Source organism: Entelurus aequoreus, linkage group LG06 (assembly GCF_033978785.1).
Source record: "Entelurus aequoreus isolate RoL-2023_Sb linkage group LG06, RoL_Eaeq_v1.1, whole genome shotgun sequence".
Classification (NCBI taxonomy): Eukaryota; Metazoa; Chordata; class Actinopteri; order Syngnathiformes; family Syngnathidae; genus Entelurus; species Entelurus aequoreus.
This window is the reverse complement of record NC_084736.1, coordinates 18,054,531-18,079,713: the sequence shown is the minus strand read 5'-3', so window position 1 is coordinate 18,079,713 and position 25,183 is coordinate 18,054,531. Positions and strand designations below refer to the sequence as shown.

General features: G+C 39.0%; 1 protein-coding gene across 1 annotated transcript in view; it reads left to right on the top strand.

The window, feature by feature from the left end:
- LOC133651912 (G protein-activated inward rectifier potassium channel 1-like) overlaps positions 1-25,183 on the top strand; it is a 38,830-nt gene that overhangs the window by 3,176 nt on the left and 10,471 nt on the right. Inside the window, exon 2 of the mRNA XM_062050142.1 lies at positions 24,180-24,396. Within this exon, the coding sequence (XP_061906126.1) occupies positions 24,180-24,396 (217 nt within the window). The remainder of the gene's footprint in view (positions 1-24,179; positions 24,397-25,183) is intronic.

Sequence of the window (25,183 nt, the reverse complement as noted above, 5' to 3'; positions counted from 1 at the left end):
TTAAGCGGGTAGGACAAAGTATGCCAATCACAGTTGCATGTGGGAGAGGGGCGGGTGTAAAAGCACCTAGGGTATCCAAACAGAACTAGCCTCTTTGATAGGCACAATCTTATGATTGTTCAGCCGAAAAAGCAAGACTCAATACAAGACATCAATACAATATGTCTTCTACACCGGAAAGAGGAGAAAAGACATATGGACGCACTTCACCTTTGCTGCAACTTGTAAAACCTGTGGCGAGATTTCTACAGGAAGCTCACTTTTTGTTTACCTTTTGAAAAGAAGTATAAATGTGCATGTTAAATATTCCATGTTAGTTAGTGTTGAAATAGTGCAGCGTAGCCAGCAGCTGTCAGTACATCCTGCAGGCTTTGTCAAACCCAACATGGCTTACAGCGTCATTATCACAATCTATCAGCTGCAGTGGCAGGTGTGCGATAAGAGCATGTGTGTGTGTAGTTTGTGTGCTGCTCAGGTAGCTGTGGATCAGGGATACAGTCAAGTGGGTTTTGTAAGAAGAGTAGAGTAGTGTGGAGTTAGTAAAACTGCTCCCATGGGAGGCAGTGCTAAGCATCAAGTGTGTTTATGGCAGTTGTAAAGAGACGCGCCATTTGTTTCTTTTCTTTACTGCGCCTTTCACTGAAGGAGTTTTTTTATGCTGGTAATAGACATCCGATAGCACCTTTTTTTTTTACCCCTAAATCTGGGGTGTCCATAGTGTGGGCCACAATTTGCTTTTTATTGGCCCTCGACACATACTAAAGACAAAATAAAACCAATCCGGAGTAGAACATTATGGAAAAAACTAAAATATGCGATTTTGGAGGAAATTGCGTGTGAATGCTGAAATGCACAAGTAACTAGAGATGTCCGATAATGGCTTTTTTGCTGATATCTGATATTCCGATATTGTCCAACACTTGTCCAACTCGGCATGGCGAAGTTGGTAGAGTGGCCGTGCCAGCAATCGGAGGGTTGCTGGTTACTGGGGTTCAATCCCCACCTTCTACCATCCTAGTCACGTCCGTTGTGTCCTTGGGCAAGACACTTCACCCTTGCTCCTGATGGCTGCTGGTTAGCGCCTTGCATGGCAGCTCCCGCCATCAGTGTGTGAATGTGTGTGTGAATGGGTGAATGTGGAAATACTGTCAAAGCGCTTTGAGTACCTTGAAGGTAGAAAAGCGCTATACAAGTATAACCCATTTATCATTTAATTACAGATTTCGATATTAACCGATACCGATATATACAGTCATGGAATTAACACATTATTATGCCTAATTTTGTTGTGATTTCCCGCTGGATGCATTCAACAATGTAACAAGGTTTTCCAAAATAAATCAAGTCAAGTTATGGAAAAAAAATGCCAACATGGCACTGCCATATTTATTATTGAAGTCACAAAGTGCATTATTTTTTTTTAACATGCTTCAAAACAGCATCTTGGAATTTGGGACATGCTCTCCCTGAGAGAGCATGAGGAGGTTGAGGTGGGCGGGGTTGGGAGTAGCGGGGGTGTATATTGTAGCGTCCCGGAAGAGTTAGTGCTGCAAGGGGTTCTGGGTATTCTGCTGTGTTTATGTTGTGTTACGGTGCGGATGTTCTCCCGAAATGATGTGTTTGTCATTCTTGTTTGGTGTGGGTTCACAGTGTGGTGCATATTTGTAACAGTGTTAAAGTTGTTTATACGGCCACCCTCAGTGTGACCTGTATGGCTGTTGACCAAGTATGCATTGCATTCACTTGTGTGTGTGAAAAGCCGTAGATATTATGTGATTGGGCCGGCACGTAAAGGCAGTGCCTTTAAGGTTTATTGGCACTCTGTACTTCTCCCTACGTCATACATTTTACTTTTTGAAACCGATACCGATAATTTCCGATATTACATTTTAAAGCATTTATCGGCCGATAATATCGGACATCTCTACTTACTACTAATGTTTTTGACGTAGTGCTAAAGGTTGTTCACTTTTTTAGACCATCAGCAAGCCTGCGATTAATCAAATAGAGGCTTTAATGTGTTATGATATTTCAAATGCAGCTACTGCCCTCTTGTGGAGTTAAATAAAAGACAACCGCAGGAGGTTGCCTACAGCCACACTATAATGTTTATGACCTGGTGCTAAGGCTCTTTACTTTTTTGGACCACCGGCAACCCTGCGATTAATCGAATAGGGGCTTTGATGTGTTATGATACTTTAAATGCAACTACTGGCCTCTTGTGGGGTTAAGTAAAAGACGACCTCAGGAGGTTGCCTACAGCCACAGCTGTTAATACCAGTTTTTATTGATTTGGAGTGTATGTATGAAGGTGTTCAGGTGCAAATGAGGGTTTTAGCGATGTTGCGACGTCAACTACTAGACTTTTTAAAAGATGCTCTTCTCCGCGCAGCAGACCTTTGTGAGCGGCCGTGCAGAAAATGACCACAAAGAGCCACAAGATAGACCGACTCCTCTTTTAATTATCATAATTGAGTTCCTTTCCATTACATCCATGTTGAAAGTGCAAAGCAGGCCGTAAAGAAGACAAACAGCATTTGCTGTTGGGCGAGCTGGCGCGTCAGTGTGTGTGTGTGTGTGTGTGTGTGTGTGTGTGTGTGTGTGTAGTGCAGCGTCAGGCGGCCTAATGATGCGTGCAGAAGAAAAAGAGGCTGAGAGGAAAGGCTTTTTTCCACATTTACAAGCACGCAGAAAGCGTGCGGCCCCGTAAAGTATAATCACACGCCTTTACGCCGACGTGCCCCTGAGACGGAGCCCGAAGCTCTCAGCATCTCAATCAGACATGATCACTGCAAGTGGACACAGTATTAGGTACGGCAGCAGCTAATAATACAGTATATTGTTGTGTGTTGAGCTGCTGAGAGGGTCGCACCCTAAGAGACCCTGCAGGACGATGCAGCGCTCTTCCACGCCACTGCAAACTACGGCAACACCTCCTGCTTTTGTTTCACAGCACTATTATTCTCAACCTTTATTGGCCACATAATCACATTTTTAAATACTTCCAGTGCAGTCCCTGTGCCGAGGCGTTGGTGGTGCTGTTGAGCTGCTACCTTATGAGTGTTTTCGTCACCGAATGAAATTAGCTGCTTAGAACTAAAACACTGATTGAAAAAGTATGTAAGTCATTCTACAACTATTCTACACCAGTGTTTTTCAACCTTTTTTGAGCCAAGGCACATTTTTTGCGTTGAAAAAATGTGGAGGCACACCACCAGCAGAAATCATTAAAAAACGAAACTCAGTTGACAGTAAAAAGTCGTTGTTGCAATTGTTGGATATGACTTTAAAGCATAACCAAGCATGCATCAATATAGCTCTTGTCTCAAAGTAGGTGTACTGTCACGACCTGTCACATCACAACATGACTTATTTTGAGTTTTTTGCTGTTTTCCTGTGTGTAGTGTTTTAGTTCTTGTCTTGCGCTCCTATTTTGGTGGCTTTTCTCTTTTGTGGGTATTTTCCTGTAGCAGTTTCATGTCTTCCTGTGAGCGATATTTCCCACATCTACTTTGAATGATTCAGTTGTTTGTATCCTTCTTTGTGGGGACATTGTAGATTGTCATGTCATGTTCGGATGGACATTGTCTTTGCTCCACAGTAAGTCTTTGCTGTCGTCCAGCATTCTGTTTTTGTTTACTTTGTAGCCAGTTCAGTTTTAGTTTCGTTCTGCATAGCCTTCCCTAAGCTTCAATGCCTTTTCTTAGGGGCACTCACCTTTTGTTTATTTTTGGTTTAAGCATTAGACACCTTTTTACCTGCACGCTGCCTCCTGCTGTTCCCGACATCTACAAAGCAATTATCTACCGGCTGCCAACCTACTGATATGGAAGAGTATTAAAGTTAAAGTACCAATGATTGTCACACACACACTAGGTGTGGTGAAATTTGTCCTCTGCATTTGACCCATCCCCTTGTTCACCCCCTGGGAGGTGAGGGGAGCAGTGGGCAGCAGCGATTTTTGGTGATTCTACCCCCAATTCCAACCCTTGATGCTGAGTGCCAAGCAGGGAGGTAATGGGTCCCATTTTTATAACACGGTTACTCTGCCGAGCTCTAGACAGCACCGACACTCAACAACAACACATCATTTGCAGACTATAATTACTGGTTTGCAAAAAATATTTTTAACCCAAATAGGTGAAATTAGATAATCTCCCACGGCACACCAGACTGTATCTCACGGCACACTAGTGTGTCGCGGCACAGTGGTTGAAAAACACTGCACTACACAACACAAGAGGTGTCCCAATTTTTTTTCACTGAGGGCCGCACACTGAAAAATCCAAGAATGCGGGGCCCATTTTGATAGTTTTTAATATTAAAACCAATACAATATAAATATTTGTTTTAACCCTGATAGATCCCTTTAAGTTTTGTACATGTTAAAGATCATACGGACCAGAAAGGCCCTCAGTTATAAAAGTTTTAAATGCAATTCAAATGTTTGTATATTTTTTTCAGGGTACCTGCAGGGCTTTAAAAAGTCTTAAATCCAACCACTTCCTAAAATCTCATAAAAGGCCTTAAGTATGGGTTTGAAAGGTCTTAAAATCAATTTACATTATTTTAATTTAAAACATGCATTACCTCAGTCTTGCTTTTAAAATGTTTACATTTTTGAGGACGCTATAACGTAACTACAAAACAGAACCTATGTAGGCTACCTGTGCTGCCCAGTCAACATTTATTGCGCAACACCGGCGAGTGTGCTGTGCAGCTGGCAGCGGAGAAAACTTAACAAAAGTCCACAGCAAAGCCGAATTACATGCATAAGATGAGTAGTTGCCAGTTCAACGATTTGTGGCTCCAGAACGATCAATTTAATGCATGCTTAAAGCCGGTGGAGGGAAACTCATAAAGTGTGTCAGGTTCAAACACTGATGACATCTATTAAACAAGACAAGAAGCAAGGAATCAAACAGAGACAGAGTTAAATTTGGCTCAGTGAGGAGAAACGCGTACATCTGTACCCTTGTACAGTGCCACTACGCTCTGACGAAAGATTGTACGCCTCCTCTCTTATTTGGACTTTCCCTGATTACATGGCAACAGCTGTTTCTAAAGGGACGGGGGTCGTAAACAGCCATCGCCTTTGATTACAAAACAGTTCAAAGAAAAGGTCGGTTCAAAGAAAAGGTCGTAAAAGAGTTCAAAGAAGAGGTCGTAAAACAGTTCAAAGAAGAGGTGCCTGGAACTTGGGCAGGTCCTGCTTTCTTTGTAGTTCTCGGGTCAAGACAAAATCTTTCTGTGGATTACAATACATCAAAGAAACAGAACACCTTCGTGTTGCTTCCCATCCTACACAGTGGAGTTTTACAAGCCTTCTTCTTGGTAGGATCAAAGACAGCTTTTCTCTTCTCGCCGGGAACTCATGGCAACACAAAGTTTTGTGATAACTTTGATACAATTATTCTGACAAAGTGTTTTGGTCCCGGATGTGCAGCCATCAAGGAAAGAAGCGTTTGTAAACATCGCAGTAAAAATGAATGCATGGATAATGTAAAAGTCAAAAATCCGGGATAAGTCTATGTCAAAAGATGCTAAAACGCCACAAACACTTGCACAACTATCCAAAAATCAACTTAACCCCCCAAAGGAGTGTTTTGTGGGTAAAGTGGCTCTAATTGCTGAAGGCGATCAATATGAGATGTTTACTAATGAAATCAGACTATTACATACAGTAAGTACATGCTAATTTCTCTGTGGTAGTAGTGTACTCACAGCAACTATATACACAAAACATAATTCTTGTATATTATTTCTATTATTTATTCCAATAATTTCAGGTCAGCTTCTCATGCCTAATCTTTTCTCTAAGTTCATACAGCAACTAAACTATAACGGTTGTCTGTAAGAAGGAAGATTTATGAATGTCATCTTGTCATGCTAAAGTAAAAACTAGCCATTGTTTATTAGCAATCCATCATCCATCCATTTTCTATATGATTTCCAAAAAGTCACAAAAACAGGTAATAATGTATTCATACATACCAGATACAAAATGAGCTGAGCAAATTTTAAGTTATCCGCAATATTCACACCCAAATTCTGTTTGAGGCTTGCAGGCCATAATCTGACTTTGCAAATAGTGTTTGTTCCTTGAAGCTCCTGCACTCTGTTTTCACAACTTTGGACAGATACAGTAGTAGTACTGTAGATGTTTATCTGTTTACTCAATTCTGACAGCAGCAAAAAACCATTTAGCTTTAGCAGAGATGCTAACAGTCCCGTTCACAGACAATATATTTCCTCTACCATTGCTGATGTTCTGGTTGTTGTTGTACATGAAAACACTTGACATGAAGCGCACTGCACCTTTTGCAAGAAAACACTTCTATGGCAAATCTAAAAAATGGCTCTTCTGATGCTTACTAATACCATATTTTTCAGAGTATACGTCGCTCTGGAGTATAAGTCGCACCGGCCGAAAATGCATAATAAAGAAGGAAAAAAACATATATAAGTCGCACTGGAGTATAAATCGCATTTTTTGGGGAAATTTATTTGATAAAACACAACACCAAGAATAGACATTTGAAAGGCAATTTAAAATAAATAAAGAATAGTGAACAACATGCTGAATAAGTGTACGTTATATGAGGCATAAATAACCAACTGAGAACGTGCCTGGTATGTTAACGTAACATATTATGGTAAGAGTCATTCAAATAACTATAACATATAGAACATGCTATACGTTTACCAAACAATCTGTCACTCCTAATCGCTAAATCCCATGAAATCTTAAACGTCTAGTCTCTTACGTGAATAAGCTAAATAATATTATTTGATATTTTACGGTAATGTGTTAATAATTTCACACATAAGTCGCTCCTGAGTATAAGTCGCACCCCCGGCCAAACTATGAAAAAAAACTGCGACTTACAGTCCGAAAAATACGGTATTTGTTTATAATTAGTTTACAATAGAGAAGTTTCTGGTGTATTTATTTATTTAACCATTTTGTTTTCCAGTTTGAAAGAGCAGTGCATTAATGCATATTTTTACAATTCATTCTGGCGCTCTGATTTTCTTTTACGTCTTTGTACTTTTTTTGTCCATATGGATGTGAAATTTTAAATGGGTGTAATTCTGAATTGTTTATGGTACATAGACATTTTTTAATTCTATCCACACAGTTCAGTGAGCAGATTGTGTAGTGTGTGACCATGTCTGTTGACTTTTTGTGTTGGTTGGAATTATTTTTTTCATTTTTGTTTGTTGCACCATGACTAGGGAAGGTTGTCTGCAGTGGGTAATACAAGTAATCCCCCTGCGGGCAATATCCCTTATTTCGGGTTTTTATCTCTGGTTATTTTGCAGAATAGTATTGTTGTGAAGTTCTAGACTATAGCTGAAACACCATAAACAGGCCTAGTTTCTTTCGTGCCAAGCCTCTAGCAAACTGACTTTGCAAATAGTGTTTGTTCCTTGAAGCTCCTGCAGTCGGTACTTCGTGCTTACAGTTTAATGTCTACAGTATAAAGTTTTCTTTTTTTAATAGACGAGGCAAAGAGTGGATGTTACCGTATGCATCCTGTCTGTGAAGGTTGGCGTTTAATAAAGCTGATAGCCATCCGTTAATAAAACCGATTGATGGGCTCAGATTGTGAACCAGGATAACCCTGCGCTCTGAAATGGAGGGCCTGAAGCAGAAATGACCTCCACAGCAGACAATCACAAAAGAAAAAATGCTTTTTTCAACACTTTAACTGCCATACAAGTGCAAAAAGGTTAATAACAGTACAGTATATGTGAACATAAAGTTGAACTGCATGACAGGTGCACCTGTTATGCAACATTAAATGTTGAGCATTATAAGCTGTTATGTACCGTATTTTCTGGACCATAGGGCGCACCGAATTATAAAACGCACTGCCGATGAGCGGGTCTAGTCAGGTCTTTTTTCATATATTAGGCGCACCGGATTATAAAGCGCATTAAAGGGGTCATATTATGATTTTTTTCTAAATGTAAAACACTTCCTTGTGGTCTACATAACATGTAATGGTGGTTCTTTGGTCAAAATGTTGCATAGATTATGTTTTACAGACCAAGTCGCTTTCTGACAGTCGCTTCAGGATGCGTCGTTTTTTTGGGCGGTCTTATTTACGTGGCTCACCTTCGACAGCGTCTTCTCCCCGTCATCTTTGTTGTAGCGTGCAAGGACGAGAGTGGAAGAAGTGTCTAAAGATGGAGCTAACTGTTTTAATGACATTCAGACTTTACTTCAATCAATAACGGAGCAGCATCTCCTCATCCGTGGCTCACTAGTGCAACAACAACGCCGGAAATGTGTCCCGTGAAAACCATCGGACCGGAACTCTCTAATAACTAAAGTTCCGTGGGTGAATTATGTAAACCCACTACACTAATAGTTTTTAGCGCTTCCATAGCAAGATATAAGTTAGAACTTTACGCTAGTTTATATTAGAAATGGATGAATGTCCCATAACAAAAATATAGTGAAAAAGAAGAAGCTTATCGACTAGGGCAGTGGTTCTTAACCTTGTTGGAGGTACCGAACCCCACCAATTTCATAAGGGCATTCACCGAACCCTTCATTAGTGAAAAATGAAAACTTTTTTTTTTTCAAATTCAAGACAAAGTTATATGTTTTTGGTAACACTTTAGTATGGGGAACATATTCTAAATAACAAAGACTTAATTTAGAGTTATTTGGTAAGGGTTCGGGTCAGAGTTAGAGGGTTAGGGCCAGGGTTAGAGGGTTAGGGTTATAATAAGGCCATGCCGAATAAGGCATTAATAAGTACTTAATAATGACTAGTTAAGAGCCAATATGTTACTAATTTGCATGTTAATAAGCAACTAATTAATGGTGAATCTGTTCCCCATACTAAAGTGTTACCATGTTTTTTTTTACTGGTGCACAAAATGAACCGTGCATGAACATCACCTTGTCCAAACAACAAAACCAACACAGTGCATAAACTCACAACAAATTACACACCTGCAAATCAGTCAAATGTTGCTGTATCCGTAAAACGTCGATAGGGAGAAGTTTGTATTTACACGATGAGTCAGGTGTGTTTTGACCTCCGCCGAACCCCTAGGGTTCGATCGAACCCAGGTTAAGAACCACTTGACTAGGGCATGGGCACGGAGTACAGTGGCGGACGTGCGCAAATTTTCAGGACTTATGCAGATCTCAAATACACATCAGCAGGTACCAGAAGGTAAGAAAAGTTGGTTTTGCATAATATTGTGAAACAAAACACCAGATAATATGTCTGCTAATAGGTGACATTTTGCGGTCCTTATACACACACCATAGTAATACTTGTATCTCTGACTACGGTAGCCGTAATGGGCCGACAATCTATCAAGCAGTGCGGCTTCAAAGTCATACTAAAACATTTTGACAGATTTTTGAGCGCCGTGTGTAATGTTCTATATTCTCAATGGAACATTTCAAGTTTTGGTGTTGTTTACTGGCGTCATATTGCAGTCTACACGTATCTCTTATGTGTGACTACCACACTTATCATTACACCATGTACCAAATGAAATTGCTTCCAGGTCGGTAAGCACAACCAGAATTATTCCATACATTAGGCCAGGAGTCACCAACCTTTTTGAAACCAAGAGCTACTTCTTGGGTACTGATTAATGCGAAGGGCTACCAGTTTGATACACACTTAAATAAATTGCCAGAAATTGCCAATTTGCTCAATTTACCTTTAACTCTATGTTATTATTAATAATTAATGATATTTACACTTAATTGAATGGTTTAAAAGAGAAGAAAACACGAAAAAAATGACAATTAAATTTTGATTTATTAAATTTTGAACATAGTTTATCTTCAATTTCGACTCTTTAAAATTCAAAATTCAACCGAAAAAAAGAAGAGAAAAACTAGCTAATTTGAATCTTTTTGAAAAAATTAAAAAAATAATTTATGGAACATCATTAGTAATTTTTCCTGATTAAGATTAATTTTAGAATTTTGATGACATGTTTTAAATAGGTTAAAATCCAATCTGCACTTTGTTAGAATATATAACAAATTGGACCAAGCTATATTTCTAACAAAGACAAATCATTATTTCTTCTAGATTTTCCAGAACAAAAATTTTAAAATAAATTCAAAAGACTTTGAAATACGATTTAAATTTGATTCTACAGATTTTCTAGATTTGCCAGAATAATTTTTTTGAATTTTAATCATAATAAGTTTGAAGAAATATTTCACAAATATTCTTCGTCGAAAAAACAGAAGCTAAAATGTAGAATTAAATTAAAATGTATTTATTGTTCTTTACAATAAAAAAAATAAATTTACTTGAACATTGATTTAAATTGTCAGGAAAGAAGAGGAAGGAATTTAAAAGGTAAAAAGGTATATGTGTTTAAAAATCCTAAAATCATTTTTAAGGTTGTATTTTTTCTCCAAAATTGTCTTTCTGAAAGTTATAAGAAGCAAAGTAAAAAAATGTATGAATTTATTTAAACAAGTGAAGACCAAGTCTTTAAAATATTTTCTTGGATTTTCAAATTCTATTTGAGTTTTGTCTCTCTTAGAATTAAAAATGTCGGGCAAAGCGAGACCAGCTTGCTAGTAAATAAATACAATTTAAAAAATAGAGGCAGCTCACTGGTAAGTGCTGCTATTTGAGCTATTTTTAGAACAGGCCAGCGGGCTACTCATCTGGTCCTTACGGGCTACCTGGTGCCCGCGGGCACCGCGTTGGTGACCCCTGCATTAGGCGCACCGGGTTATAAGGCGCACTGTCGATTTTTGAGAAAATGAAAGGATTTTAAGTTAAAGTTAAAGTGCCAATGATTGTCACACACACACACTAGGTGTGGCGAAATTATTCTCTGCATTTGACCCATCACCCTTGATCACCTCCTGGGAGTTGAGGGGAGCAGTGAGCAGCAGCGGTGGCCGCGCCCGGGAATCATTTTGGTGATTTAACCCCCAATTCCAACCATTGATGCTGAGTGCCAAGCAGGGAGGTAATGCGTCCCATTTTTATAGTCTTTGGTATGACTCGGCCGGGGTTTGAACTCACAACCTACCGATCTCAGGGCGGATACTCTAACCACTAGGCCACTGAGTAGGTTAAGTGCGCGTTATAGTCTGAAAAATACGGTAAATGAAAAAAAGAAGGTAAACATAAAACGTGAAAAAAAGGTTAACATTGCTTACAAGGAGGGGCGTAAAAAAATAAATTTTTGAATGAATCGCGATTCTTTTAACGATTCTTAATCGCTCAAAAAAAAATTCTTTTTTTATCTGTCCTGTCCAGCCACTCAGGCAAATCATGTTGCTGTATATATTTACTGAAGGCCTCATTTGTATTTGACTTTATTAAATGTTTGAGGAGAATTTTGTTAAACAAAACTAGTTTTCTTATAGCTGTTTATTTTATGCAGGAATGCAGTTGATCATAGAACTGGCACCTAATGTTATTAAAAAAAGTATTGATTTTGAATCGAGAATCGTTACCCCCAAGAATCGAATTGAATCGTGTGGTGCCCAAAGATTGACAGCCCTACTAACAAGTACTGTAGTGTGTGTTGAGGCGGGAAGTCTTACTGATTTGAATGCAAGTCCTTTTATTTCTCGTAACTTCCTGTCTCGAGGCTTCTTCTTCTCTTAACATCCGTTGTTGAGGTGGACCATTCTTTGAAAGAAGAGACGTAAAAGAAGCTGAAAAACAAAAATGTAGCGTTATTCTCAAAGGGGCCTTAAAAGTTTCCCAACCTGGACAGCGTTCAACTTGAGCGGCTGCACTGATCGACTGTTGACGCGTGGAACAATGGCGGCTGTTTGGACAGGAAGTTGTCGGCGTGCGGAGCCCTGCTGAGAGTCTAGTGGATAATTAATGGCTGACAGCTGACAGCAGCAAGATGGAGGAGGCAGCCCAGCGGGAGCTGTCACAATTCAGTCCCTGGGCGAGCGGCTGAAATGCAAACTTGTGTACTAATTGAAGTAAAAACCAAGCAGAGCACGGACAATATTTGCATCGTACGAGCAGCCTTGTCATTGTTTCATCTCCCCTGAGCTTCCAAGAACCAGCACCAAAAATACCTGAAAGAATCAATAATAATGAGGAGGAAGGTTCGGGCAAGGCCATGAAGATGATCAAGAAGTATTGATTAGATTCTTGTGTGAGCAGAATGCTGACCACGCACACAAAGGAGACAGTCACAGGTGAGGTGAACATTGATTGGCTGCTTATTGTGATACTAATGTGACTGAGCAGCGAGCTGAAAGCAAAAAAAACGACCTTTAATGATCTATTCAAAACAGTCAGACGCAGGCGAATTGTATGAAAACCAAAGCAATTTTTCCTGTGAGAAATAAAGTGATTCCAATTCACCTGTTCCAGACATCGAAAATATGAACACAAAATGCATGTTGTAGATCAGTGTAGTGTTGTCCCGATACCAATATTTTGGTACCGGTACCAAAATGTATTTTAAAACTTTTCTGTACTTTTTGTTACTTTTCTAAATAAAGGGGACCACAAAAATTGCATTATTGGCTTTATTTTAACAAAAAATCTTACGGTACATTAAACATATGTTTATTATTGCAAGTTTGTCCTTAAATAAAATAGTGAACATACAAGACCACTTGTCTTTTATTAATAAGTAAGCAAACAAAGACTCCCAATTTAGTCTGCTGATGTATGCAGTAACATATTTTGTGATTTTCCATTCTATAATTTTGTCCAAATTATTAAGGACAAGTGGTAGAAAATTAATTATTAATCTACTTCTTCATTTACTGTTAATATCTGCTTACTTTCTCTGTTAACATGTTCTATCTACACTTCTGTTAAAAATGTAATAATCACTTATTCTTATGTTGTTTGGATATGTTACATTAGTTTTGGATGATACCACAAATTTGGGTATCAATCCGATACCAAGTAGTAACAGGATCATACATTGGTCATATTCAAAGTCCTCATGTGTCCAGGGACATATTTCCTGAGTTTATAAACATAATGTACATTTTAAAAAAACGAAAGAAGATGTTGTGATGCCAAAAAATAACGAGGTAATCATAGTAGTATCGGCTAGATACGCTCCTGAATTTGGTTTAATTACAGTGGATGTAGGTGTAGGTGTAGATCTACCAATGGTATTGGTGGATACCAACGCCGTAGTACCGATACTTTTTAGAGGCGGTATAGTACCGAATATGATTCATTAGTATCGCGGTACAACCCTAGATAAGTGCTATCAAAAGTGCATCTGGGGGGCCATTTGTGGCCTGCAGCTCGAGTTTTGTTGGCCCCCAACAGGTTGTCAGGGAAAAAAAAGGTACTATTGTAAGAAAAAAAGAACAAAAAGATGTAATGTAATAAACATTTTTTTAAAAACTGAAAATATGGTGCACATTTTGAAAAGTCCAAGTATGCGGGGGATATTTGAGTGTAAAATAAAATAAATGCTGGACACAGACATTACGTACAGTACAGGCCGAACGTTTGGACACACCTTCTCATTTCAATGTGTTTTCTTTATTTTCATGACTATTTACGTTGGAGATTGTCACTGAAGGCATCAAAACTATGACACCTGTGAAGCGAAAACCATTTCAGGTGACTACCTCTTGAAGCTCATCGAGAGAATGCCAAGAGTGTGCGAAAAAGTAATCAGAGCAAAGGGTGGCTATTTTGAAGAAACTCGAGTATAAAACATGTTTTCAGTTATTTCACCTTTTTTTGTCAAGTACATACGTCCACATGTGTTCATTCATAGTTTTGATGCCTTCAGTGACAATCTGCAATGTAAATAGTCATGAAAATAAAGAAAACGCATTGAAATGAGAAGGTGTGTCCAAACGTTTGACCTGTACTGTTCGTAATGTCTGTTTTCAGCATTTATTTAATTTTACAAAACAAAATATATAAAAATCGAACCTGCATACTTTGGCTTTTTATGATGGGGATGTGCACTCAAATACCCCCCCACTTGTCCTTATTCAAACTTTTGGCCTGTACTGTATATTTAAAGACAAAACTTAATGCCAGCTTTGTGTTATAAGTGACAGATTGTATTGTTATCAGCTATTAGTATCAGCAGTTTAGTTTTTTTCTTGTTGCTGTTTTTTTCTTACATTTTTACTGTTGCTTTTTTCCGACAATTTGTTGCGTGCCAACAAAACCCAAGCTGCTGTCCACAAATGGCCCCCTGGCCACACTTTGGACACCCCTGTAATAATTAATAATAGTACACAGTCACCTATAACACAAAGCTGACACTAAGTTTTGTCTTTAAATATACGTAATGTCTGTTTTCAGCATTTATTGTATTTTACAAAAAAATATATAAAATACTTTGGCTTTTTGTGGGAAACATTTGGACGCCCCTGTTATAGATAATAATTGTAGTTGATCATGCAGAAAATACATATAAAGGACAAATGAAATCACTTTTACATGTATTGAACAGGAAATGCTCAATTTAGGCCCAAAATATGCAGAATACGCTGGGAAAAAGAAAAAAAAAATTCATTTATTTCTAATTTACTATAGAGTGAGACACTGTACCAACAACACTGCATTAATGATCTTAAAGGTCTCGCATCAAGTCCATAAAAGTCATTTTAATCAGGGTTAGAGATCACATGATAGTGTATTGGCCTTGATGCTGGCAATATACACAGTTTAAAAGTACTTTTAGTACTCGGAACATGTCTGTACCTTTACATTGAGAAAAAAAAAATCTACGTTTAAGCTACATTTACACCATAGTGGGTGGTAGGGGGAGAAAAGTGGATGAAGTGTCTTGCCCAAGGACACAACAGCAGTGACTAGAATGGCGGGAGCTGTATTCGAACCAGGAATCCTCAAATTTCCCACTGACCTCTCTAATCTGAGCCAGGCCGCCCCACCTTGTGTAGTGAAGCATGTTGATCTATTTCTTGTCCTTGAGGGACAATATTCTTAGGAAACACTTTCATGAGTTTATAGAGAGGATTAGTGATTTAGAAGCAGCTAAAACACTGTGGAGGGATGTTAGCCACTCGTTCGCTAGCGAGGACTCTGCCGTGCATTGAGGAAGTGTTGGTTCTCTTGTCACTGTCAAATGTGCCGGGCATCAACATGCATTATCACGCAATAACGATAGAAATAATAAACTTATTGTCGGACAAATTTATATCTTTTATATCTTAAATCTGTCATGACCAGTCCCTCCCGGTCATGTTCTGTGTTGGTTTTGTTCTTCTTCTTCTTAGTTTTGGGGATATTTATGTTGCCAGCACTCCCACTCCTTCTTTGTTTATGTTGTTGTTGTTGCTAGGACTCACACACAGGTGTCTGCAGTTGTGATTAGTGTTCCCACCTGTTGTAGACATTTTACTTTTGTTTCAGTTGTTTTGTGAATCCTATGTTAAGTGTCGCCTGGCGCTTCACGCACACGTTCCTTTGTTTATTTCTTGCCTCGAGAGGATTAAAAGACTTTCCTTACCTGCACACTGCTTCCTGTCGTCCTTCCGCGTCTTGGGAAACACAAATCTCACAAACATGCGACCAGAACGTGACAATATCGTCTATATCAGTGGTCCCCAACCACCGGGCCACGGCCCGGTACCGGTCCGTGGATCGATTGGTACCGGGCCGCACAAGAAATACAAAAATAAAAAAATAAAATAAAAAAAAGTTTTATTTTTATTTTTTTATTTTATTAAATCAACATAAAAAACACAAGATACACTTACAATTAGTGCACCAACCCAAAAAACCTCCCTTCCCCATTTACACTCATTCACACTCATTTTTATTTTTATTTTTATTAAACCTCCCTCTTTTTATTAAACCTCCCTCCCCCATTTACACTCATTCACACTCTTTTTTTTTATTAAATCAACATAAAAAACACAAGATACACTTACAATTAGTGCACCAACCCAAAAAACCTCCCTCCCCCATTTACACTCATTTTTTTTCTTTTTTTTAATTAAACCTCCCTCTTTTTATTAAACCTCCCTCCCCCATTTACACTCATTCACACTCTTTTTTTTTTTATTAAATCAACATAAAAAACACAAGATACACTTACAATTAGTGCACCAACCCAAAAAACCTCCCTCCCCCATTTACACTCATTTTTCTTCTTTTTTTTAATTAAACCTCCCTCTTTTTATTAAACCTCCCTCCCCCATTTACACTCATTCACACTCATTTTTATTTTTATTTTTATTAAACCTCCCTCTTTTTATTAAACCTCCCTCCCCCATTTACACTCATTCACACTCTTTTTTTTTATTAAATCAACATAAAAAACACAAGATACACTTACAATTAGTGCACCAACCCAAAAAACCTCCCTCCCCCATTTACACTCATTTTTATTTTTATTTTTATTAAACCTCCCTCTTTTTATTAAACCTCCCTCCCCCATTTACACTCATTCACACTCTTTTTTTTAATTAAATCAACATAAAAAACACAAGATACACTTACAATTAGTGCACCAACCCAAAAAACCTCCCTCCCCCATTTACACTCATTTTTTTTCTTTTGTTTAATTAAACCTCCCTCTTTTTATTAAACCTCCCTCCCCCCTTTACACTCATTCACACTCTTTTTTTTTTATTAAATCAACATAAAAAACACAAGATACACTTACAATTAGTTCACCAACCCAAAAAACCTCCCTCCCCCATTTACACTCATTCACACTCATTTTTTTTCTTTTTTTTTTCTTAAACCTCCCTCTTTTTATTAAACCTCCCTCCCCCATTTACACTCATTCACACTCATTTTTTTTATTAAATCAACATAAAAAACACAAGATACACTTACAATTAGTGCACCAACCCAAAAAACCTCCCTCCCCCATTTACACTCATTTTTATTTTTATTTTTATTAAACCTCCCTCTTTTTATTAAACCTCCCTCCCCCATTTACACTCATTCACACTCTTTTTTTTTAATTAAATCAACATAAAAAACACAAGATACACTTACAATTAGTGCACCAACCCAAAAAACCTCCCTCCCCCATTTACACTCATTTTTTTTCTTTTTTTTAATTAAACCTCCCTCTTTTTATTAAACCTCCCTCCCCCCTTTACACTCATTCACACTCTTTTTTTTTTATTAAATCAACATAAAAAACACAAGATACACTTACAATTAGTTCACCAACCCAAAAAACCTCCCTCCCCCATTTACACTCATTCACACTCATTTTTTTTCTTTTTTTTTATTAAACCTCCCTCTTTTTATTAAACCTCCCTCCCCCATTTACACTCATTCACACTCATTTTTTTTATTAAATCAACATAAAAAACACAAGATACACTTACAATTAGTGCACCAACCCAAAAAACCTCCCTCCCCCATTTACACTCATACACACAAAAGGGTTGTTTCTTCCAGTTATTAATATTCTGGTTCCTACATTATATATCAATATAGACCAATACAGTCTGCAGGGATACAGTATGTAAGCACGCATGATTGTATTTTTTTATGACAAAATTTTTTTTTTAAAATACCATACAACCCCCCCCCAGCAAAACAGGCCCACCGAATAACACTACCACCACCATGCTTGACGGTAGAGATGGTGTTCCTGGGATTAAAGGCCTCATCTTTTCTCCTCCAAACATATTGCTGGGTATTGTGGCCAAACAGCTCAATTTTTGTTTCATCTGACCACAGAACTTTCCTCCAGAACGTCTTATCTTTGTCCATGTGATGTCAGATGAAATTATGAAATGATTGGAAACTCAAGACAGCCATGACATTATATTCTTTACAAGTGTATGTAAACTTTTGACCACGACTGTATACTTTCTGAATACATGTGGTAATGCTCATAAGTCAAAAGGGGGGAATTGAGTCCGGCAGAGTTTTAAAATGCTCCAATTGGTGTTAACTGTTAATCCATCAGAAAATAAAAAGAATAATAATATCAATATCAAATTACAGGATGTAATTTACTAATTTTTCTCAACTGATGTACTAACATCATATGGTTTATTCTGTACATACAAACTTCATCTTCAACAAAACGTGTGAATTTGGACTCCTTTCAATAATAAGACATGAAGTTAGAAGGTAATATTATTATACATATTTCAGCATATTTATGTGCACCCAGAAAATGTGTCCCCAGTCATAAGTGCAACATTAAATGTACATATGCTCAAACACATTGATTTGGGTATTAATGTCACAGGTTACCTTAGCAACAGCATCTTTGACAATCAAGGCATGAATCCACATTTTGTATAGTATCACTAATAAGCACAAAAGTGTTGACAAACGGCACATAGCTCCGCCCCCTTTGAAGTCAAGCGTGCTCTCACGACAGGGGATACAAAAAATTGCCATGGCGACATCCAGTGGACACATTTAGAACAGCAGTTTCTTTCATTTAGCCAGGTTAATAGCTTCACCTTTACCGTTAGTTTTAAACACAAATTACGTCTATTCTAAAATACGTCATTGGGAGGCGGCAAGCTGTTTCTGCTTGTAAGTGCTCTGTGTGTGTGTTGACTCGGGACATGGGTCTTTCTTACCAGTAATGTTCGTTCCAAAAACGTGTTCCCACAGTGTTCGATACTCCTACATTTTGCACTCCATCCAGCTGTATAATCACTCGCCATACAGCAATAGATAATATTTGTCTGTTACCTGACCGCTTCCATGTTAGCTACCTCTCTTTGTTTATAATGTATATTTTCTGCTGGATCTACTCTTTATTTTATGCTGCCCTTTTTTGCTGCAGCTGTTACATATACTGTAATATTGTACATGGTCATTGGGATTTGTTATATATTGTATATTGCCAAAAGTATTTGGCCACCCATCCAAATTATCAGAATCAGGTGTCCTAATCACTTGGCCCTGCCACAGGTGGAGGAGGAATTATGGTGTGGGGTTGTTTTTCAGGAGTTGGGCTTGGCCCCTTCGTTCCAGTGAAAGGAATTTTGAATGCTCCAGGATACCAAAACATTTTGGACAATTCCATGCTCCCAAGCTTGTGGGAACAGTTTGGAGCGGGCCCCTTCCTCTTCCAACAGTGCACAAAGCAAGGTCCATAAAGACATGGATGACATAGTTTGGTGTGGATGAACTTGACTGGCCTGCACAGAGTCCTGACCTGAACCCGATAGAAAACCTTTGGGATGAATTAGAACAGAGACTGAGAGCCAGGCCTTCTCGACCAACATCAGAGTGTGACCTCACCAATGCGCTTTTGGAAGAATGGTGGAAAATTCCTATAAACACACTCCGCAACCTTGTGGACAGCCTTCCCAGAAGAGTTGAAGCTGTAATAGCTGCAAAAGGGGACCGACATCATATTGAACCCTATGGGTTAGGAATGGGATGGCACTTCAAGTTCATATGTGAGTCAAGGCAGGTGGCCAAATGCTTTTGGCAAATAGTGTATATTATACAAAAATATAATATAATATATCTATATATATTATATACAGTATATATAATATGTAAATATTACATATATGTTATATTGCTACGATGGGACATTTTTAGTCTACTTTATTCCTGCATTATCCTTTCCATCCTTACCCTTTCCATCCTTTGTAACTGAGCTACTGTGTGGAACAATTTCTCTTGTGGATTAATAAAGTTTGTCTAAATCTAATGTCACCACTGTGCGCCATCACTTGCATTTTAAAAAAAGTACCGGTATTTTTCAAAGGCACTATAGTACTTTTTTAAATTCATTAGTACCCCGGTCATTTATTGGTAGCGGTATACCATACAATCCTGTACGTCAGTGGTCCCCAACCTTTTTGTAACTGCGGACCGGTCAACGCTTGAAAATTTGTCCCACGGACCGGGGGCGGAGTGGTATTTTTATTTTTATTTTTTTTGTCATAATAAAATACAATTATGTGTGCTTACGGACTGTATCCCTGCAGACTGTATTGATCTATATTGATATATAATGTAAATGGGGAAGGGAGTTTTTTTGGGTTGGTGCACTAATTGTAAGTGTATCTTGTGTTTTTTATGTTGATTTAATAAAAAATAAATAAAAAATTGTATTTTTATTTTATTTTATTTTTTTCATTCTTGTGCGGCCCAGTACCAATCGATCCACGGACCGGTACCGGGCTGCGGCCCGGTGGTTGGGGACCACTGCTGTACGTGACACAAAATGCCACCTAAGATCAAACCACTTATGTTGCCACCTATCTAAGATCCCTCGCACGTCTAAAATTGATGAATATGAGCGGCTGTGGCTGAGCACGATAAGAATTGTTGTGATGCAGCAGAGCTCGGGCAGAAACATCAGCTTACCTCCACTCTGTGCTGTCGACTTGTTTCCATACGCTCATCCCTCTTTTTAATGCGAAGCGACAAAGACAAACGGCGTCCCTAACCTAGCAAAACGTGTAAGATGGAGCTAAGGTGCCACGGCGGACTTTACCAGCCGCTAAGTGTCTGACAATTGAACCGTGGCCTCCTGACACCAGAGTGGCTCCGACATAAACCCCGCCGGCGCGTCTCATTCATATTCAATTGGGAGGCGGCACAAAAGACTGTTTACTCACATTTCACTCACTGGGCCCCGGGGGGGCTGACGGCGAGCACGGCAATGTCAGGGAGAGGTCTTGGCTGGTTCTGACTGTGCTGGGTCTGCATGATGGAACTAGACCTGCAGGGGAGGAAATACATGTTGATGCTAATGACAGCACAGGTGGAATGATGACACACAGAAGGTTTTATCACGCTTACGGACAGGAAGTCTGGTCAGATATGTTTTCATGTAAAAGCATCATAACAGTTTATTGAACAGTGCAGTACAGTATTAAAGATTAAAGATTAAAGTACCAATGATTGTCACACACACACTAGATGTGGTGAAATTTGTCCTCTGCATTTGTCCCATCCCCTTGGGGAGCAGTGGGCAGCAGCGGCGCCGCGCCCGGGAATCATTTTGGTGATTTAACCCCCAACTCCAACCCTATGTTGCTGAGTGCCAAGCAGGGAGGTTATGGGTCCCATTTTTATAGTCTTTGGTATGACTCGGCTGTCAGGTATGGAGGTTAATTTGTGTCTTTATTACTTAAGAATTTTTTTGACACTTAAATTGTTGTGTTTGAATTTTTTTTTTTACATCAAATTATGCTGAAAATTTCACAAAAATTTCATTGAATTGAATTTCATTATTTTTTATTTAATTTATAATCTTGGTTTTGAAGCATCAAATGTTTCTGTCCTTTTTTACCCTGAATTTCAAGACACTGTATTTTAACAAACTGGAATGTTTACAAACAAATGCTGCTTTAATTAAATTGTCAGTATAATACAAAAAAAAATCAACTCACAAAGTTCAAACGCAAAAAATTCAGTGTCAAAAAAAAAAAAGATTTTGTAATAAAGACACGTACAACACTTATAATCATGATACCGTTTTTTTAACCATATCGCCCAGCCAGTCGGTCACCCAAAAATACAAAAATCTAATCTGTCTGGAGCCGCAAAACATTAAAAGCCATATATAAGTCTTATACTGAAAGCAACACATGATGTAAGTGTCTATATTAGCTACATTAGCCTACTATCAAAATGACTATGAGTCGCAGTCTGACGCCAATCTTCGTTGACAGAAATGTTTAAATTTAATAAAATGTACTTACTTAGTTAAATAAGTAGGACAAAATACGCCAAATACTCTCATCAGTGAAGCATAAACACAACCCTAACAAATGTTGGGCTTTCTAACAATTAGGAAGGTTGGTGTCATGTTTGTCCTCCTACAGAAACCATATCAAAACAAAAAAATATTATTTTCTCCATCTTTTTCCATTTTCATACATTTTTGAAAAAGCTCCAGGGAGCCACTAGGGTGGCGTTTCTAGAGCCGACCCCTGCCCTGTCGTATCAGCCTGGCTGCTTTCAATTTTTCGAGCTGGAAACAGCTTTTCACACGCCTGATTTGTTGTCAAGTGTTGTGGATAAACACCCATATATCCTCTACTGGAGTGTTTTTCAACCACTGTGCCGTGGCACACTAGTGTGCCGTGAGATACAGTCTGGTGTGCCGTGGGAGATGATCTAATTTCACCTATTTGGATTAAAAATATTTTTTGCAAACCAGTAATTATAGTCTGCAAATGATGTGTTGTTGTTGAGTGTCGGTGCTGTCTAGAGCTTGGCAGAGTAACGGTGTAATACTCTTCCATATCAGTAGGTGGCAGCCGGTAGATAATTGCTTTGTAGATGTCGGAAACCGTGGGAGGCAGCATGGAGGTAAAAAGGTGTCTAAAGCTTAAACCAAAAATAAACAAAAGGTGAGTGTCCCTAAGAAAAGGCATTGAAGCTTAGGGAAGGCTATGCAGAACAAAACTAAAACAGAACTGGCTACAAAGTAAACAAAAACAAAATGCTGGACAACAGCAAAGACTTACTGTGGAGCAAAGACGGCGTCCACAAAGTACATCCGAACATGACATGACAATCAACAATGTCCCCACAAAGAAGGATAAAAACAACTGAAGTATTCTTGATTGCTAAAACAAAGCAGATGCGAGAAATATCGCTCAAAGGAAGACATGAAACTGCTACAGGAAAATACCAAAACAAGAGAAAAGGCCACCAAAATAGGAGCGCAAGACAAGAACTAAAACACTACACACAGGAAACCAGCAAAAAACTCAAAATAAGTCAGGGCGTGATGTGACAGGTCGTGACAGTACACCTACTTTGAGACAAGAGCTATATTGATGCATGCTTGGTTATGCTTTAAAGTCATATCCAATATGATAATAGAGGTAAATTATTGGTATTATTCATTATCAATAGTGCTATTTCTATTGGTATTGCTCCATTTGTCGTGTAATAATGTTCATTGTAATTTCTGTATTATTATTTATTTCAGTAAATGCTTCTTTGCCATCACTTTTACCATCATATTTGTACATATCGTATTTGCTGATGTTGCTCTTTTGTTGTTGTTGTTATTGTTGTTGTTTTTGTCTCTCTGTCTTATCCCCGTCTTGTCCCCACAATTTCCTCCTCTGTCTTCCTTTTTTTCTCTTTCTATCCCCTCCTGCTCCGGCCCGGCTGCACCAAATAATAATATAAATACATTTAATAAAGTCAAATACAAATAAGGCAACAAGAGAAGTATCCTACACTTCTCTTTTGTAAAGTACATTTGTACAGCCGATATGGGCATCTACATCAACTATATGATTTGCCTGAGAAGCTGGGATAAAAAAAGTCATATCCAACAATTGCGACAACCACTTTTTACTGTCAACTGAGTTTTGTTTTTTAATGATTTCTGCTGGTGGTTTGCCTCCGGATTTTTTTAACACAAAAAATGTGCCTTGGCTCAAAAAATGTTGAAAAACAGGGCTGTACTGAACATACGGTGATCATCTGATTCAAATCCATGAATTCAAACTGGGTTGATATTTTTAGAAGGACTGAGTCCGAGAGATGAAATATTTGCGAGTCACCGAAGTACATGTCAAACTACTTCCATAACGTAAATGACCGCCATAACCACAACACCAGGGGGAGCTCCACTAACCACGTTAAACCCAGATTCCGATCTAACAAAGGTCTTAACTCATTCTCCTTCTATGCCACATCAATATGGAATGCACTCCCAACAGGTGTAAAAGAAAGTGCATCATACCCTCCTTCAAAACCGCACTAAAAGAACACCTCCAGGCAACTACAACCCTAAACTAACACCCTCCCCCCACCACATCCCACCTCCCCGGATTGTAAATAATCAAATGTAGATACTTATTCTTATGCTTTCTGATCTCTCTCTCTCTCTCTCCATGTCCACTACTTGCTGTACATATCCTACCAAGTCAGACCTACACTGTTCCAATGTCCATTTCTCTGATGTTGCAATTGTTGATGACCGAAGTGCTGATATCAACTAAACCTAACCCCCCCCCCCCCCTCCACATCCCACACCCCGGATTGTAAATAATGTAAATAATTCAATGTATATACTCTGATGATTAACTTGTGATGACTGCATTATGATGATAGTATATATTTGTACCATGAATTGATTAACGTGGACCCCGACTTAAACAAGTTGAAAAACTTGTTCGGGTGTTACCATTTAGTGGTCAATTGTACGGATTATGTACTGTACTGTGCAATCTACTAATAAAAGTCTCAATCAATCAATCAATCAACCTAACCGAGGATATTTCCTTTCAGTCCCGCCAGACGCCCGAAGGCGAGTTCCTGCCGCTGGACCAGTGTGAGCTGGACGTGGGCTTCGGGACGGGAGCAGACCAGCTCTTCCTGGTCTCGCCTCTCACCATCTGCCACGAAATCAACCCCAAGAGCCCCTTTTTCGACCTGTCCCAGCGCTCGCTGACCAACGAGCAGTTTGAGATCGTGGTGATCCTGGAAGGCATCGTGGAGACCACCGGTAGGCGAGCCCTGTCACCTTCCTTGCCCTCAATCTAAATGGAAATATGAGCATTAGTCTGCGTTAGATCCCTGCCTGATAGACACTTGAGACAGAGACGCTGAAATCTCATTTAGCCGGCGCCTTCCTGGCTCGCCGCGCTCCAGGAACGTGGAAAGTAGGAACGACGGCGACACATGAAAATGACACGCTGATTAAATTACGGCGGATGTTTCATTACAGCACAATGGCGTTATGCTTGGGGTCCGCGAATAAAAAGAGGCGTGCGTCACTTTGACTAATGAGCCGAGGCTTTTAGTCCGACTTCCACTGCATTTTTTTTCTTATTTTGCCAGCCGACAGAGCACATGTTGCACAGCTGATCTCCACCCGGCATATTTAAAGCGGGACTCTACCCTGGGGTCCACTACAAATAAATCCAACCTCGCGTTTTCTTTGCTTTGGCAGATAACGCTCGCTTAGGCAGCGCTGGAGGACACAACACCGAGCTCTATAGGCTTAGGAGATTTACAAAGAGGGAGGAGTGGGAGGGGGTGGCAGGCCACAGGGTCTGCGTTGTGTTGATAGTGCCATTAAAACTTGGCTGCAGTGGGAAGTTTATGGCCGCGGTGCTGAGTGACCCAGGCGAGAAGTGGCCGTCGTAATCCAGCGCTGACACTTCTACTTATTACACCTCGCTCCGCACAACACCAAAACACACTTTTCTCGTCATTCATTTATTTGTGGCAGTCCAAATGTGTTTGTGATCCATCCCACTCCGACTATTTGTCCTCGTTCATAAACACAT